Source organism: Wyeomyia smithii, chromosome 2, assembly GCF_029784165.1.
Source record: "Wyeomyia smithii strain HCP4-BCI-WySm-NY-G18 chromosome 2, ASM2978416v1, whole genome shotgun sequence".
Lineage (NCBI taxonomy): Eukaryota > Metazoa > Arthropoda > Insecta > Diptera > Culicidae > Wyeomyia > Wyeomyia smithii.
This window is the reverse complement of record NC_073695.1, coordinates 165113316-165132982: the sequence shown is the minus strand read 5'-3', so window position 1 is coordinate 165132982 and position 19667 is coordinate 165113316. Positions and strand designations below refer to the sequence as shown.

The 19667-nt window shown below is 38.4% G+C and overlaps 1 protein-coding gene across 6 annotated transcripts in view; it reads left to right on the top strand.

Annotated features, from left to right (window-relative positions):
• The window catches only part of LOC129721023 (uncharacterized), a 106406-nt gene that overhangs the window by 40407 nt on the left and 46332 nt on the right, over window positions 1-19667 (top strand). Inside the window, exons 1-4 of one of the 6 annotated variants that reach the window (XM_055673061.1) lie at window positions 11659-15294; window positions 15548-15731; window positions 16844-17050; window positions 19490-19630. In XM_055673061.1, coding sequence (XP_055529036.1) covers window positions 15573-15731; window positions 16844-17050; window positions 19490-19630 — 507 coding nt within the window. In that variant the 5' untranslated portion in view covers window positions 11659-15294; window positions 15548-15572. Of the gene's footprint in view, window positions 1-11658; window positions 15761-16843; window positions 17051-19489; window positions 19631-19667 lie in introns of those variants that run through there. The other 5 variants (XM_055673060.1, XM_055673062.1, XM_055673058.1 and 2 more) reach the window with 5 other exon arrangements.

The window sequence follows — 19667 nt, the reverse complement described above, 5'->3', positions numbered from 1 at the left end:
CGGCCGTTACGAAAAGAAAAATAAGAAGCCAGCTGGCACGTCTTGTCTTAGGTCATACTATCTTCGGCAAAGTTGTTGTTTAGGTTAATACCAATAAGTTTATGCTATGACATTTACATTTAGTTAATAGTTACGCCGATGGGGGCGTTTCAGATTTATATTATTTTACCACTAATCGTACTGAGAACGGTTTCCTTCATAAAAAAGCTATATCTCATTCAGATTTTAACCTTTTTTGATACAGTTTTCCTTGAAGTCGAAGGGAAACAAGTAGTTTATGCAAAGCCAGCACTCCGCACCTTCAACTTTTCGACTAGCAAACAAAAATAGCTGTATCTTTATGAAACATTAGGCCCTTTTACTGAAGCCTCGGCGAGCAACTCGTCTCGTTTTCAGTTTTCTGCTACAATCTTACTCAAAATTGCACTCAAATTGCAAATTTGTTGAGGTTTCCTAGAAAAAAAAATACCAAAATGTACTTGAAGTAAGAAAAGACATGTGAAAAACACGAATGAATCCGTTTTTTTGGGGGTTTGTTGTGGCTTGTGGGTTGGAATATTAGGTAGTGTCGTAACCATCAGGTATTGAGTGAGAAATATTGTTAATTTATAATATACCTAGAGTTTGATGAGTTTGAGCTAAGAAAGGTCTCATTGAGTACTAAGAAAATCCTGAATACTACTTTTCTACAGTTTGTAACATTTGCACAATACGAAAAAAACTACTATTTTTGTAACGCGACACCATAATAAAGAACCTGTTTTTCAATGACCTACCAATTGAATCTACAAAATAGCAGCAACAACTGGGTTTAGACCATGAATACGTCCCTAAAAACCCTTTACTTTCTGATGTATCACTTGCCCATTGCTTCAAAATAATATCATTTAGGCATATTTTTTGCCGTAGAATTACGTCTTACGGCAACATATACAGGTGACCAATTTCATTACAAGGATCCAATTTCAAAAACCAAAAACATCGAAACGTCACAAAAATTGTCCATTTTCAACCGTTTTAAGCTCAGTCAGTTTCCAACCGATTTTCGTCATTTTTGCAGTAATCGATTGGAAAATCAACCAAGCACCCGTCCAAATGCAGAAGTATGCAATCTGATTGTTCGAATGATTGTACTATTGAAAATTGTCAAGCTATGTCGAAACGCAAATGTCGACCTCTGATTGGTCGCACAATGCTTCTTTCCCTAACAAGGCCGACAGAATATACCTAGTTGACTAAGAATGCGCGCTTTGTGTTTTATGTATAATTCATTCTATGATTGTGCCGATACCACACGGACGTTGATTGCTGATCGTGAAGAAGAGAGAAAAGTTTCAATTTCTGGCTGATCGTTCTGGACGCGTTGATAATTAAGCACCTGTCTATCTGGCGGCTGTTATGGAGTTTTTGGTAGCTGCAGAATTATTGGAAACGGCAGGCAATTCTACTAGAGAAAACGGGAGATCTAGAATCATCGGCGAATGGTTATCCGGAATGATGATAATTGAACAAACTTGCCAGTGTTGTTTTTTTTTTCTAGGTTTAAAATTAGTTTATTTGACAAGGCACGATACATTTTCTGTTTTACTGAGCCAAGTACAATTCGTATTAATTCTACGTTAGCAGGGAAAAGAGGGAGGCCTTTTATTTATTCTCGCGGCCGAGCTAGTGGGGATTTAAGGTGAGAGGAGGAAAATACAATTCTTGCTTAAAACTAATTAAGATATACGATCTATTTGTGTTTCGACTGGTGTTCTTTTTTGTTTTTTTAAACATAGATTTAGGCTCTTCGTGTTCGTGTCTCCAGCGTCGTATACGGGTATTCTGACAAATAGACAAACTAATATTAAATTTTAATGTCAGTCTTTTTCAAATAACAGTATAGTTGTGTCATGTACTGGAGATCACCGCTTCCCAGAATGTCTCTAACGGGTACGTTCGGTTGTTTTCCTCGGGCCCGAAGGGAATCTATAAGCTCGGACCTAACATCACAGAATTCGGCACACGACCAAACAACATGCTCGATGTCATGGTAGCCATCGCCACAAACGCAGTGATTACTGTCTACAAGCCCTATACGAAAAAGATGCGTGTTTAACGTGTAGTGATTGGACATAAGTCTGGACATCACGCGAATGAAGTCCCGACCTACATCCAACCCCTTGAACCATGCTTTCGTCGATACCTTAGGAAAAATGGAATGTAGCCACTGTCCCAGTTTATCTGAGTTCCATGATGATTGCCAACTGTTGAGTGTTCTCTGACGCAAAATGCTATAAAATTCATCATAAGCAATTGGTCTTACATAAATATCGCCATCAATAGCACCCACCTTAGCTAAAGAGTCAGCCTTTTCATTACCCGGAATCGAGCAATGAGAAGGGACCCACGCTAAGGTAACCCGGTAATTTTTATCTGTTAAAGCACTTAAAAACCGCCGTATTTTCCCCAGGAAATACGGGGTGTGCTTCACAGGCTTCATCGATCGCAGAGCCTCAATGGCACTGAGACTATCTGTGAAGATGGAGTAGTGGTCTATGGGTAGGGTTTCGATAATTCCAAGAGAGTACTGAATAGCAGCAAGTTCTGCGACGTACACGGAAGCAGGAGCATCGAGTTCGTAGGAGGCGGTAAAATTTTCGTGGAAAATACCGAAGCCAGTGGACTCATCTAGATTAGATCCGTCAGTGTAAAACCTTTTATCATAACTAACATGTTTAAACTTATTGGAAAAAATCTTAGGGATCTCTTGGGGTCGCAATTGATCCGGGATACCAGAAATGTCTTGTTTCATGGTGGTGTCGAAGAATATAGCATTATTAGAAGTATCTAAAAGTGCGACATTGGAGGAATCGTATGAAGAAGGATTAATATCTTGAGCCATATAGTCAAAATATAAAGTCATAAATCTGGATTGAGATTGAAGGTCGACCAACCTCTCGAAATTTTCAATTACTAATGGGTTCATAACTGTGCATCGAATTAGCAACCGGTAAGAGAGATTCCAAAAACGATGTTTCAACGGAAGAATACCCGCTAACACTTCAAGACTCATCGTATGGGTCGACTGCATGCAACCCAAGGCAATACGCAAACAACGATATTGTATTCTTTCTAGTTTCAAAATATGCGTGTTCGCAGCGGAGCGAAAGCAGAAACAACCGTACTCAAGAACTGACAGTATTGTTGTTTGGTATAACCTCAGAAGGTCTCCTGGGTGGGCTCCCCACTAGGTTCCGGTAATCGTACGAAGAAAATTGTTCCTCTGTTGGCATTTTCGTGTCAGATACCTAATATGACAAGCCCAGGTGCATTTAGAGTCGAACCAGACCCCGAGATATTTAGCGACTAAAACCTGAGAGATCGTTTTACCCGTTAGTACGAGCTGCAGCTGAGCTGGGTTATGCTTCCTAGAAAAAACGACCAACTCAGTTTTCTCCGGAGAGAATTCGATACCCAGCTTAAGAGCCCATTCAGACGAATTGTCTAAGGTATCTTGCAATGGTCCTTGCAGATCGCTAGCCTCGCTACCAGTAATGGATACAACGCTATCGTCTGCAAGTTGCCTTAGCGTGCATGAATTTGCAAGACATTCATCGATGTCATTGACGTAAAAATTATATAAGAGAGGACTTAAACATGAGCCCTGGGGAAGGCCCATGTAACTAATTCGGGAAGTTGTCGAATCGCCATGTGAAAAATACATATGCTTTTCTGACAACAAGTTGAGCAAAAAGTTATTCAAATTTGGTGAAAGTCCCTGCGAATGAAGTTTCGCGCTTAAAACTTCTACAGAGACAGAGTCAAAAGCCCCCTTAATATCCAAGAACGCAGAAGCCATTTGCTCTTTCCGAGCAAATGCGACTTGAATTTCAGTAGAAAGCAACGCTAGGCAATCGTTCGTCCCTTTGCCCCGGCGAAAGCCAAGTTGAGTATCTGAAAGTAAACCGTTTGTTTCGACCCATTTGTCTAACCGTAAGAGGATCATTTTCTCCATTAATTTCCGGAGGCAAGAGAGCATCGCAATCGGCCTATATGAATTGTGATCAGAGGCAGGTTTCCCGGGTTTCCCAATAGCAATGACTTTTACCTCCCTCCAGTCATGCGGAACAATATTTAGCTCAAGAAACTTGTTGAACAAATTCAACAAGCGTCTTTTTGCAGAGTCGGGTAGATTCTTCAACAGGTTGAATTTTATTCTATCTAACCCTGGAACCTTATTGTTGCACGACAGGAGAGCCATTGAAAATTCCAACATCGAAAATGGAGGCTCTTCCGTAGTTACTATAAACGCGTCGCGAAAGGTTTTCTGTTCCGGTACAGAGTCCAAACAGACCTTTTTGGCAAAATCGAGTATCCAGCGATCTGAATACTCCTCACTCTCATTCGAAACGTCACGGTTCCGCATGCGCCTGGCGGTATCCCAAAGAGTGCTCATCGCTGTTTCCCTTGACAACGCGTTTACGAACCGCCGCCAGTACCCGCGTTTTTGAAGTAGAATACTTCTCTCAGGAAGTTCGGCTACATAGGGATGTGAAATGAAAATCTAAAACTGAAAAAAGTAAGAAATATGTCCAATTTCAAATGCTAATAAATCGGTTAGTTCTAGATGGATTTCCTTCGTTTTTGCAGAAATCGATTAGAAAATCTTCTAAGATTCTTACCAGATGCATGAAATTGCAATTTTGTTATTGGAACTATTGTACTATTGAAAATTCTTAAGCCTTGTCAAAACACAAAATTCGACCTCTGATTGGTCGTTATACGATTGCTTTCCCAAGCATGGTCGGCAGAGTTATGGACCTAGTAAATTGGGAATGCATCATTTGGCCTTATAAGAGCTTCATCAGATAATAAACAGACATTTCATCGGATATTAAATTGAACAACTGAAATTTGAAGAACACAAATGAATATTTGAAGAGTTAATATTTTCTCGTTTTGCGCTATAATCCAAAATTGATTATTTGGCTACGGTTATGCAGAACGCAAATAACGGCGCGATGCGATTCGGCAAGACGAAATGTGTTGAAATGTATAGCTCTACTTCGCCTTAAAAAGAGCTGTACATTTCACTACGGTAAGGCGAATCGCATCGCGCCGTCATTCGCGTTCTGCATAACCGTAGCCTTCCGTTCCCGTTTAATGATGTCGTATTAAATGTGCATATTACAATTCGGCAGCACTTCAACTTCTCATTTGCACAAAATTTAAAAATATTCAATGAACTTTATTCAAAATATCAAACAAAAAGAAATTACAATACTGCCAATGAACGGTCAACGTTTATTTACTAGGAAAAATGACTGACACGCAAGCAGCCGGGTTATCTTTCTTGAAAAAGTATTCTACTTCAACCTTGCGGTCGTGGCTTTGCACACAACCCTCCTGTGATTTTTCGCCTTTACTAAGCTCTTCATCTGCCTGCCCAGTGCCTCGTACTTCGAAGCAGGTTGACAGTGCCGTACTCCCGGTAGTCCTTATTCGCCGCGGACCTTCGCACGTACAGCTCAGAGCACTCTTTGTCCCACCATTTGTTGGGAGGGCGCTGTCTAATCGTTACCCCGGGTATCGGTTTCGTCTGAGCTTGAGTCGCGGCGTCGATTATCAAGCCAGCTAAGAATGCGTATTCTTCCCCCGGTGGAAGTTCCTCGTGAGTCTCGATAGATTCCGCTATAATAGACTCATAACGCTTCCAATCAATATTACGTGTAAGGTCGTAGGAAATATTGACTGGGTTCGGGGGAGTTGAACCATTAGCAATTGATATAACGATTGGAAGATGATCACTACCGTGGGGATCGTTGATTACTTTCCACTGGCAATCTAACGCTAGTGATGTCGAGCAGAGGGATAGGTCAAGCACGCTTTCACGTGCTGGAGGATTAGGTACACGTGTCGCTTCCCCAGTGTTCAAAAGTGTCATATTGAAGTCGTCGATCAAGTTACAAATTAAAGAAGATCGGTTGTCGTCGTACAGCGACCCCCATAGCGAACAGTGAGAGTTAAAATCTCCCAAAATCATAAAAGGTGCGGGAAGCAATTCTGCTATATCAAGGAGTTGCTTCTGTTCAATCCGCGCGGATGGGGGAATATATAACGAAACAAGGCAAAGGTCTTTTCCATTCAAATTCGTTTGAATGGCAACAACCTTAATATTCGAGATCGAGGGGAGGTCGATTCTGAAAAAAGAATAGCACTTTTTGATCCCTTAAAGTACCCCTCCACCGTGTGAGTCTCGATCTCGACGAATAATGTTAAAATCGTGGAAATTGAGTTGATCGTTCGAATTGAGAAAGGTTTCACAGAGCGCGAATGCGTCACAATTGTATGTATTCATCAAATGAGAAAATAAATCGAATTTGGGGATGATACTTCTGCAATTCCACTGTAATACAGTGAAAAAATTCCTAACCTCTTTCGCCGTATTAGTCATCGAAAGATATAATAGCTGAAATGAGGGGCCAAGTTGCTGCTAGTTGCTTCAAAAAGGTTTTCACTGTAGGAAGAAGGGCAAGAAGAATATTTTGTAGGGGATCTGGTATGTTGAATGTTTTAAATATCCAGTCCACAATATCAGAAAAATTTATGAACCCTGTTTCTTTTTTATCTTCTGATCGAGAAATGGGTCACGAGGGGTTTTGTTGCCCCAGGAAGCGGTGGGTACTCCTGGTTTGATTTGAAATTAAAACCGGGGGGTACTTGCTTCGGTTTTTCTTCACCGCTTCCTTTTTGTGTTGTCTTATTGGTCATTCCGCTAGGGGTTATCTTACGACCTTTGCGAGAAAGATTAGGAGAGTTGAGCATTCTCCTCTTCCTAGATCCCTCTGGCAAGGCATAGGAACACCCTTCGACGGGATCGTCAGATGTACCCTCATCAGTTAGCAAGAAGGAAAAGATGTTTCCTGCCAAGGGTGGCTCAGCCCTCTTAAGCATTTCTGCAAAAGAGCGCTTTGATCGTTCCTTAAGGGAACGCTTAATTTTTTCCTCGCGCTGTTTGTACGTGGGACATGCCGGAAGGTCATGCCGAGTTCCCTCGCAATAAAGACACTTTTCAGTATCCCCACTGCAAGCGTTCTCAGCATGATTGCCTCCGCACTTGCTACAGCGTGCCTTGTTGCAGCAGTAGGTGGCTGTGTGACCTAACTGCTTACAGTTTTGGCAACGCATGACCCGCGGTACGAACAGGCGTACAGGTAGACGAACCCTTTCCAAGCGGACGTAGTTCGGCAGCGCGGATCCGGCGAATGTTACTCGGAAGGAATCCGAAGGGAGGAATTTCTTCTTCCCTTCTTCGATGGATACTGAATGCAATTGCTTGCAATCCAGTATCTTTACACTTTGCATCAAGGGGTTTTTAAAACAGCCAACTCCATGACGCAAAATGTCATCGACAGTGAGATTCCCCTCGGTAACCACACCGTCGATTTCTACATCCTTGGCAGGGATGTACACGCGATACTCTCTCGTGAAGAGCTCGTAGCCAGCAATTTCGTTTGCTTGCTTCAAGCTACTCACGACAACTCGCAGTTTGTTCGGCCTCACCTTCGTAATCTCGGTTACGGCCGAAAAATGTTTTGCCAGGTCTTTGCCAATTTGAATAATATTCAATGGCTTCTTTATGGGCCGGAAAAAACAACGTAGGGACCGCCAGCGGCATCTGGGTAAGCTTTTACCCGTACTTCCGGTACTCCTGGTACAGGACTTGGCAAATGGGAGGGCACAGGGGAAGGTAGGGGTGAGCTGATGGGAGAAATTTCAATTTCTTCCCCGTTTGTTTCCACTTCCATGAAAAGTTGCACCTGCATGTCGTCCATTTTGCGGGAGCGTTACGCTCTACCGCACACAAACGATAAATATTTGAATATGGGGGGGGTTCAAGTAGTTGATATTAAATTTTAAAAACAATTTTTCAATCTACAATGGATCAAATAAAAAAAAAGACAGTAATACTAATACTTATAACAATAGTAATAATAATAATAATAATAATAATAATAATAATTGTAGTAATAATAATAATAATAACAATTATAATAATATCAATAATAATATTAATAATAATATTATAACATAGTAATAATATTGATAATTATAGTAAAAATTCTAAATGTAATACTTCACCGAACGTCTAAGTCACGACCTCACGGCTGATAGTTGGATTAATCGAGTGTCTCCGCAGAACAAACAATGACGAACCAGCTTTGTGTTGTGACACAGTGGTCGTATCTTACACGCGACCTTGTAGATGCCACTTGTAGTTGACTTCCACTCGCTCGATCGTATGGTGGTCCGTGCTGCTAGCGGGGTAACAGCGGTGCGGGAGAATTATTCTTGCTGATATATCAGCTGCGTATCGAATCACTGGCGGGGTAGCCTGCCCCTACCAGTGTGCAGATGTTTCTGCCGATATACAACAGGCTATTGTTATCGCGCAACACAAGAACTAATCGACAAAAAAACACCCGTACGATAACTCGTGCTTTGTTATTTTGCGAACTCAAACGGAGATAAACAATTTGCGTCTAATCGAGACGAAAGCAAAACAACGAATGTTGCCAGTGTCAGTGTTGTTACTGTTGTGAAATATAATAGCACTTTTTGGTGCTCTTCAACTATGTGATTGAAGTAGTTAAAATTTTTCATCGTGTGTAACAGACGGAAAACCGCGAATATCAGCATTTGCAAGCGAGGAAAAATTCAACATTGCCTCAAGAACGTGTTGGTGGCCCTGAGAAGGACCGGTTATAATTTATACTTGTTCTCGTGCTGGATGGCAGCAGATAACAGAAATGCAGCACTTACGCTCTTGCGTCTTAAATTGAACGGTTATATTTTGTAGATGCATTTGCCAACACTTCCTCCAGTAAAGCCGTGTCTAGTTTTGAATGTGAAAACACCTTTCTTATTGTGTTGACCATGCGCCTTAGTCCTCACTGTCAAGGTAACACAGAGATGTGAGATAAACACTACATCCAATGAGAAATCGAACAATTGTCCTGATAAGGACAACAAATGAATTAATGAAGATTTAATTTTGAAGTAGAATACTTCTCTCAGGAAGTTCGGCTACATAGGGATGTAAAATGAAAATCTAAAACTGAAAAAAGTGAGAAAAATTTCAAATGCTGATAAATCTGTTAGTTTTCGATGGATTTCCTTCGTTTTTGCAGCAATCGATTAGAAAATCTTCTAAGATTCCTACCAAATGCATGAAATTGCATTTTTATCATTCGAACCTTTGTACTATTGAAAATTCTTAAGCCTTATCAAAACACAAAATTCGACCTCTGATTGATCGTTATACGATTGCTTTCCCAAGCACGGTCAGCAGAGTTATGGACCTAGTGAATTGGGAATGCATCATTTGGCCTATAAAAAAACCTTCATCAGATAATAAACAGACATTTCATCGGATATTAAATTGAATAACTGAAATTTGAAGAACACAAATGAATATTTGAAGAGTTTAAGAGTTTTAGAAAAGTCATAACAGTTCATTAACAGCAGTATCAAACACGCAATAATCTGCTTCCATTCAAATGATTAACCCTAATCGAGTGTATTTCCAAAGCTATTGCAAAAAAATATTGACATAAGACAGGCTGTCGTAATTCTACGTTAACCTTGCGGTCGTTTCTTGTAAACAACCTCTTCCACTTTTAAAAATAGTGTTTTAATTCAATCATTTAGTCAAGTTTTGCATGTAAATTCAAATGAAACAAACGTTTTCCGTGAAGTTCAATTTATCTTCTTTCACATACACAACAGTTCTGGGTCAAATATGGGTCTTTCCATGTCAAATGATTAGGCGAATGCAACGACCCTCTCCGATTCGTTTCAAAATGAATAAAACGACTTGTTTTAGGTCGAAACTGAAAAAGGGAGGGTTTTGGGTCAATCGGACAACCCACCTCCAATTGCGGGGCCCTCCATTTTTGTATTTTTTGACAAAAAATCATTTTCCATGTTTTGGAAAAACATCATATCTCAGAGACCGTAGGAGCTACAGACAATATTAGAAACTTTTTTAAAGGTTATTAAATTTACAATCGAATGGCATCATCAGATTTTGTAAACAGTGTTTCCAATATTGATATTTTTACGTTTAAAAACTAAAATTTCGTTTATCTCAAAACACCCCCAATTTTTTTTAAATCTGATGTCACCAATGCGTTCAGCGGAAAATTTTACATAAGAATCGCCTATCCACAAAATGCAATATGCGCTGTTGCGGAGATATTCAACTTTCAAGATAACGAGTTCGTTAAATTTACACAACAAATGTGACCAAATGTTGAAACTCACTCGAAACAAAAGCACTAATTCACTAATTCTTAAGTGTGGGTTTCTCATGGCCTTTTTGATGATTTATTCCTTTGTTTCATAACGTGCTTTCTGTCAAAACATACGCAGGTTGATTTGAGTTTCCACGACAGTGAAAAAAATGGTGTGTTCAATAGGTTGGAGTTAAAAAAGTAAATGTACAGCTGAAAATCACAATCGATCGCATTTAACATTGCGAGAATGGATTTTGTTCAAACTTCGGTCTGGTGTTCAACGTTTGCAAACTATATAGGGAAGCCATGAAAAACAGTTAAGCCAATATTTCGCAGCTAGACAAAAACAATGCTGCAATCCGCTGAATTGCCATGGCGGTGCTCGTAAGAAAAATTTAAAAATCATTTCTCATGTTTTCATGACAGGTTTCATGAGTACAATCAGGAAATAGTAGAAGGTCGAAAGACATGCAGCACTGAGAGCGGAGGTTGTAAGGATTAATTCACGAGATAGAATGGATGGAAAGCTTTAAGAAAATCTTTTGAGGCAGCAAAATGAAGGTCTAGAAAGTGCTGGAGAGGAAATGATTCGGCAACTCAAAGAAAAATTTCATTTTTTAAAAAGACGAGCGATAAAATCCGACAGTTGTCAAGTGTTGCCAGGTTCGATTCAGTTAAATCGGTTCCAGGGTTCCGAGGAATGCATTCGGCGACACTTCAAGCTGACGCTACATTTTAATGAAGACATTGTCAAGCTCTGATCGGGTACCTATTTCAATTTAACTCCAAAAGTTAAATAGAAATCGTCACGTACTACAAAAATCAAACGTTAATTTTTGACAAACCTATCAAATAATTATAATAATTGAAACGCACGTTGTACTTAATTGGCTGTTACTTCAGGTACCATCAATTAGAATATGAGAAACCAGTTTTTGAGATTTGAAGCGGTGATTTAGTTTGGGATACGTTTTAAAAAGGCTTATCGCATTTGTAGGCGTATTGTTGGAATTTAACGAACTCGTTATCTTAAAAGTTGAATATCTCCGCAACGGCGCAAATTGCATTTTGTGGATAGGCGATTCTTATGTAAATTTCCCGCTGAACACATTGGTGACATCAGATTTAAAAAAAAAAAATTGAGGTTGTTTTGACAAAAACGAAGTTTTAGTTTTTAAACGTAAAAATATCAATATTGGCAACACTGTTTACAAAATCTGATGATGCCATTCGATTGTAAATTTAATAACCTTTAAAAATAGCTCCTACGGTCTCTGAGATATGATGTTTTTCCAAAACATGGAAAATGATTTTTTGTCAAAAAATACAAAAATGGAGGGCCCCGCAATTGGAGGTGGGTTGTCCGATTGACCCAAAACTCTGCATTTTTCAGTTTTGACCTAAAACAAGTCGTTTTATTTATTTTGAAGTGAATCGGAGAGGGTCGTTGCATCTGCTTGATCACTTGACATGGAATGACCCATATGCAGTTTGAAATGTTGATGTCTTGGCGTAGCAGAGCGTGGAATGTGGCAGTACGGCTTTTAGTGCTGAGAATCAAAATACATTTCTGTTGGAGCATTAGATTGGTAAAAAATCAAACAATTTCGAAAATATGATTGAACATAACCGCTCGTTCTTGGCACATGTGGTCCTACGTCAACTTTGCGATCGTGTCTTGGATACCACCCTCCTACTTTTTCTAAAAAATCTGGGATCATGCCTTCCATCGCATGAAGAAGTAAAGCTGTTTGTGTCGGTCCTTTAATCAACAGTGTACAGTAGGTACAACAGTGGCGGAACTAGACCACATCATTTTTTTTGGAAAAAAAAGGTTTGGAAAGACTTTTCAAATTTAAATGCCCTTCGTAATTAACTACCTAAATGCATGCGTTTTCAGGTTAATTCGATTTTAAATTTAGAGAGTGTGAAAATAACAATAAATTTTATATTAATTAAAAATATTTTGTATGAATATTTTGTTTTTTTGGTAAAACTTGATATTATTTCTAAAGCATCGATAAAACTCAGGGTGACAAATTTTAAGTTGAATTTCTACCTAAAAGTAATGTTTTGAATATATTTTCTTTGAAACTTTCTAAAGAATAATCAAATGCCATGGTGCCATGATGATTCTAATAGTTTTCAAATCATAAAGCTCTTTGTGACTAACTTTGTACAAGATATTTTAAAATTAAGTTTGGAAAATTTGATTTTTTTGAAAATATACCTTTTTTGGCAGATGATTTGTATTCTGCAATAAACAAGCATAGATTCACTTAAATTTATGATCAATATAACACAGTTTATCCTTTGACAATGAGAAGATTAGATGTCGTACACAAATTACGTTACGCTAAAAATTACGATTTCAGGCCTAGACCCCCTCCCCCGCTTTGTAACAATAAGTAACGTTCCATATGACAACTGTCAATCTTGAGAAAATATCAAAGTTATTTAATTGGCTCAATTATCGCCCCTCTCCCATATGTAACAATAAGTAACGCAAACTTAACCCCGTCCCCCCTTCATGCGTTACATAATTTGTGTACGACGCTTCAGATAAATAATTCAAAAATCGTTCTTTGAATTATTCAAAGCATGAAAGTGAATCTTCGGAAATGTGGACATAATCGTCACTTCCATATTATTCATCCAATCTTTATGCCGTCAAAGAATGGTTTGTGTTATACAGTAAAGTATTTTTTACATGATGGATACGTACCGGGAAAAAAATCGACGTAAATCCAAACTTATGAAAAAGACTGGAGAGCGACGCTATAGTGACGACTTTTCTCTCTTTTAACTCTAATAGCTTCATGAATAAGCTACAACTTTCACAAGGCAACGAAACTGTCTTGTGTTGCACACGACAGCTCATTCTTGCGCATGTATTTTATTCGTTCGGACATGACAGCCTAGTTTGCTCATTTTGAGGATTTTCTGTTGGCTTGGCTTGCGCTGTTGAAAGCCTGCTGATCGACTGCGACTGTCATCGAATCGCACTTTTTCGTTTCTTTTTATTTCATAGGCCGATGGCATATTGAATAAAATGTCGTTTTCGTTTTTGTGGTGTAGCTATTTCGCGGACTACACTTTGTCCTATTGCTGTTTTTTTTTTCAATTTCCGGACTATCCCGGACTACCCTTTTTCTGTCCCGGACAGTCCGCGAAAGAAACAGAGTGCAGTTTTGAAGACACATATGTGTCAAAATCAAAAAAAAAAGTGTCAAAATCAATTTGCTTTGATAATCGTTCTTCGCGTGTCAAACATCAGGTTGGATTTTATGTATTTTATTTGGTTATTTTCGTCATTTTCAATAAATTGGCAAATTTATACAATGGCGATAATGACCAAAACAAAAGTGAAAGCTACCTCTGGTATTACGCACACCATTGCAACTGCCCGGAAAGTGTTTTTTATTTTCAGCTGCAAATTGTAGTCCGGGACGGTATAGTCCTGCCGTAAAAACAAATTCGACATGAAGCAAACCGTTTCATATGTGTTTCCATTGTTGATATTATTCCCCACGTAAGAAAAAACGTTCCTCGCACCATCTATCTTTCATTCTTTCATCGTCCTTACTGTCGTGAATCATAGTCACCTGACATCCCGCTCGGATTCGTGCCGAAAAATGTCGAAGATTATGGGCTGTCACTTGCGACAGCTTGGAAGAGCCAACAGACTTAAGGAGATGAAAAATAACAACCCTATTTGGCATTGTAAGTGTGCGCTGTCGTCAGTTACTGTAGGGTTTTGTACCAAATGTACGGGGAGCAGGGAGAGCTGCGCAATGCAATCCCGAAAAAATAACATTAAAAAACCTTAAAAGTTGCTGTAATTGTACATAGTTATACCATGATTTAACTATGTTTTTCATTGTAAATACATCATTTTTACATCTAATATCATTGTCCAGAACAAAAAAAAACATCATTTTTACCATTTTTACCATGAAAATGTATCTTAACAGCATTTTTTAGGCATTTTTCTCATACATTTAGAAGTCACTGACAATGTTTTTCATGGTAAAATTATTGTCGGTGGTAGATTCAACAACAAAAAACGTTGTTAAGACATGGTAATGACAACAATCGTTTGCAAGCTTACAGGAAAAATACCGTGTTTTTTACGGTTACAATAAAAAATATTGTCCGTTTACTGTTCTCACCGCAAAATACATCGTAATTTTTTTTCGGAATGTCAGCCGAATCAGTTGAAAACTTGGTGTCATAGATATGCAGTCTTTAGGCCCAAACACAATGGATACGTTGCGGCTGCGTTTGCGGCAATTTGACAGTTAGCCCATACATTTTCTGTCAAATAAACGTCAACTCAACACGAACGTATCCATTGTGCTTGGGCCTTTTTTCATAAGCTTGCGTAAATCATCGTTAAAAAACACGTTAATGAAACCGTGTAAAAAGACCTTGCTGTATTGATAAGAAATTTCAGTGAATCATGATGATGCAACATGATTCAAGAAATTTTTCTTGTTTCTTGTTTTTCTGATACTGATATAGAGGATATCACAGCTGACGGTGTCTACTCGTGACATCCATGATAGGCGCTTGTTCGCGGAAACTCGACCTTGAAACTTTTAATCGATTTTCGCTGTAATGATTATTACTGACATGTCACAAAATTGTCCATTATTTTATTTATCCAACGATAAATTGATTATTAAGATTCAAAATGCCAAAATGCTTACGACTTTTTAACAAATAACTCTTGAGTCTGAAAATTTGTCCAGCTGCGTTAAATAGGGTATCGAACGTCTCCGTCAGTGGTTTTCTTCGGCAGTTTTTCTGCAGCAATCTTATGCAAAAGGGGGCCGAAGAAAACCACTGACGAAGACGTTCGATACCCTAATTAGTTTGCTCGATATTCGACAGAAGGTTATTTGGCATGGAAACACTCATGTGCTGCACTTGTGTCTGAACTTTAGATTGCATGCAGAGCCGAATTAACGATTGTGGGGGCCCCAAAATAAAACAAAACCATATTTCGATCGTAAGTATCATTTGTTTGTGAAAGCTTGTGTGAAAAATTGGCATTTTTAGAACCATTTCTCTCGAGGTTTCTTCGCTGAAAACTTATCAATCAATCAATGTAATCAACACTCAATTTCTTCAGTATATCGTACTCACAATCTAATAATGGCGAATTCGATAACCCGGAGGGTCCGGCGTCTGGGTCTTCCGGCCCCCATCAAATCCTGCTCTGATCGCATGTAAGAAGGCAATAATAAAATCTATTTTATCAGTGTCGCAAGTACCATTCATAAAAACATGGAACATGACAATTTGAGTCATTATCATGAACAAACACCACCCTCATCGAGCCTTCCTGCAGAAAATGTGTCTCCTTCAACTCTAATAAAACAAAAAAGGCTTGGTCCCGCTCCGATTGCATCTTTTGAGGATACCACGGCTGAGGAGAAAAACCGAGTGCGTATTAAGGCTTCTTCAAAAGTAGGGTAAGATGGAGCAAAGCGTGTTATTTGGTAACGTGTTTCAGTGAGAGATTCTAAAAAATGTTCCATGTTCTATGCTATGTTTACGTGCTACTTTTCCACGAACATTCACAACACATGTTTTGTCTCACAGCCGTATAATTTCATTTAACTTTCAAAATAAAGTATTTTCTATTTCTACACTTAACACTTGTTTTAGCATAACGAAAAATATTCTGTGTGAGATTCTGTGTAAGTACGGCTACTATGTACCTCGAACTAAACATGTTCGAAACATTTATTCGAAATAGCTTTCTTGCACATATAAATGTTATAATTGTAATAAGTAGTATAGTAGCACAAATTATAATTGAATTTTCAAAATGCTTTGTAGATGTAACGGAAAGCTTCTTCGAATATTCTGATCATCAAGTAATACAATTTCGTGACTTGAATATATCTTCTCAGAAACTGCAACTTTGCCCCATCTTTCTATAATGCTTTGAGACCCTTAGTTTGCCTATGGATATTTGTTGTATTCTAGATAAAAAGAAGACATAATGTGCCTTCGTGTTTTTGGTGTGGATTTAATTATTCTTTAGGATTCAAAACATTGATATAGATACATAAAGCTGTGTCAAATAAATGTTTTGTAAAAAAAAACGTAGATAGTCTATAAAAAAACTTTTTTTCATTGAAAAGGGCGATATCATATCTCTGATAATCACTTTGGTTAGAAATATTTTAGTATGCTTTTTATTTTTTTTTGTGCATACAGTTTACGAATCAGTTCGCTCTGACGGAGTTACGGTGCTGCCACCTTCAATTTGTTTAATCTGTGCAGAGGATAGGAATTTCTTCAAGAGTGAATGCGATATCAACCATTTTGGTAACTTTCTCCAAAATTCACATACGGGTAGTCAACGTGAGTGATGAAGATGATTGACTTCCGTCAGGGCGAATAACATAGACAATTTGATTAATATTAGTTTATTACTCTTGAAAATAATTAGTCGTACTAGTATTCAAATATGTACTAGTACTAAAATATATTGCAAGGAATCGAGCATCGATGTAAGTTATTCATGCTTTCATATATTTTTGCAGATGGACACGCCAGGTCAAAACTTTAAATCCCGCCGCTACAGTTCCAAAGAGACCGCCGATTCTCCGAAAAAACAATCTCCTTCTAATACAGTGGGCAGCACAAGTGCATTAGCACCCTCTACTCCTCGTATAGATATTAGCAGGGCTTCATCGCATTCATCTCATCATGACAGTAGAGATAGCAGTCCAGAGAACGTTTTTGATCAGGTGAGCATATTTTCTTTCAATGAAACTAAAATCACTAAAAAACATCAAAACTTCAGGTGTGAATTTCATGAAAAGAGTCATCAAATAACCCATATAAAGCCCAGTGTGCCTTCACTTATAATTGTGTTATAATCGATGATTAAGTTTTGAGTTCAAAGATTGTAGAAGTTTTTCAACTTTTTACGCATGTTTTTCTTCACTATAATGGAGTACGCTATGCGAAAACCGACATACCATTAGACTAGGACACGGTTATATGGAAAAAAAGCGATGGTGTTATTTTTTCACTCCCATGAACTTTTCGTGTTCCTTCTAGGTCACATCTGTTCAACTGAAGAACCAAAAACGAGACAGAACCTCTTTATTTTAGGTATCGACATCTAGCGGTGGAGAGAATGCATTTTACACTCGAAATTTCATCACGCTTATATTCCATTCATTCAACAAAAGGACCGTATGAGCTCTCGCCGCTTTTTCGTCGAGAGAATCCTTTGTTCTCCCCGGTGCTGGTATAGCGAGGGTGCCTTTTCATGATAAACGTACAGTGCCACCCGCATACGTGCAACGGTTTTTATGTAGATATATTTTTAATGAATTTCATTGTTGCCCAAGTTGAAAACTGAATATCTTGACCAGGGTTGATATTTGTTGACACTCTTGAGTGAAAGTGAAAAAAACATCCATAAACGTTATTTTTTTACAATCCTTTCGGAGTTCTCCCTTCACACTTTTTGCATGGAAATGAACTGTCAAAACACCTCATTATATTTCATGCGATGGAAGCAAGACAACAAAATCAGTTTATCAGTAAACGAAGAGTGTCAAGGCATGGGTCAGTGTCAGTGAAAAAGTGTTTCGGTGAGGTTCATTTTGGTTAAGTGGAGTGTTTGTTTTTTTTTCGCTTTGAAGTGAAAACCATTTGCTTGGATTTGTCGTCAAATTTTATTCCGTAACCGTGAACGATGCGCGCGATCTATTTCATCTGAGTATAACAGCACGTTACTAGGACGAAAGTCTAGTGTATCTGAAAGAGCGCTGCGATCATTGGAAGTGAAAATTGAAAATGATGGCTGTAATTTTCTAAGAATTTTGCTGGGGAAAATGACTTTTATCAGCACTGATCTTGACTAACGACAATTATTTTTTTATATTGTACCTAATGTCGTAGGCAGTGCTGGTACAGCGCGTCTGATATGCATTTCTAGCAATGTTAGGTAAAAAAACGGTACGAGAAAAAAATATTGTCGTTGGTCGAGAAATTCGGTTTCCAAGTCCAACGGAAATATTCCAGTAAATCAACTAACAGGTTAAAATAGTTTCAACAGTCGTGAGGTGTACGATCCAAGAAAATTTGTTAGACAATGTTTGAATGGTTGAAAGATTTTTAGTTTAATTTGTTCTATTGACGTTGATTGTGAATTGTTACTGAATTTCCACTTCAAAGATCACTTGAATGCGGTCCTGTGTGAAGTGCGGTCGGTCCTGTGAACTTGATTTTGATAGATTCAACTATTCAAGATCACCTTTTTGCCTGGTTATTAAAGCAAAAAAAATAGTTTTTTGGTGCATGTTCAAACTATTGGAGCCAATTGTTCGAACGATGCACTGTAAAATCAATGTAGGATGGAACAGCAAAAAATGAATGCGAAAGCTTGGGCATCAATTTGCTGCAGAGTTGTTCGAAGTTGCATATCTGTTTTGTGATATTTCTCATCTATTACCGTTGTCTTGTTGATAAATAAATTAATTAATCGACTTAGAACCATGCACTCAAGCTCTTCTGTGATTTATGAATGATTCCAAGGGTTATTAGAGGTGCCAAATATACTGAATCAAGTCACAAAACTGACGGCTTTTCCGGTGGTATTTGAAATATGCTCCGGTGTGGTCAATTTGATCCTGGCTTCAATTAAACTAGTTAGTAATATGAATTAAAGTGCCACATGATAGGCTTGCCGAGTATCAAATTCTTTCATTGTTTATATATAATGTTCACCGGAACCTGTTCCGGCAATCTGCCCAGAACCAGCTAACCGACAACAACCAAATTCAACAGTAACATACAGAAATATAGGATCTCTCATTCGGCGGTTTCCGAATTCAAATTGGTTCTGTTAATTCGAGTTAATTCATGAACAAACTTAGGTGCCGGTGTTACCCCCAAGGGGTGCCTGTTTCACCCGCACTGATTGCTAAACGTCGTTTTTATCTTAGTTTCAAAACTTCACTATTCCATGTAAAATATCAGTTTGAAAGTACTGAAAACCTTCATATCTTGTAGGAAACAATCTGGGCAATGACTCTGTGAAAGAAATATATCAATATTCGCCATCAAGTGCTACTAAAGAATCATTTTCCTTAGGGGGCCGGGCTTACCCCCAGTACCCCTATATATCATTATTTTCAAATATTTCATTAGACTATCAATTGTTTTAATAGGTTGGCACTGGAACATTGCAGGATACTGGTGTACTAGGATATAGAGAGGAGGGTGCGATGGATCTTCGAAGCTCAACTGAGGAATTACAGTTCATGGAGCCTGAGAAAGGAAGAACTGAAAGGGAGAAACCACATGCGCCGGTATTAATATTGCAATTATTTTACAAATCACCAAACC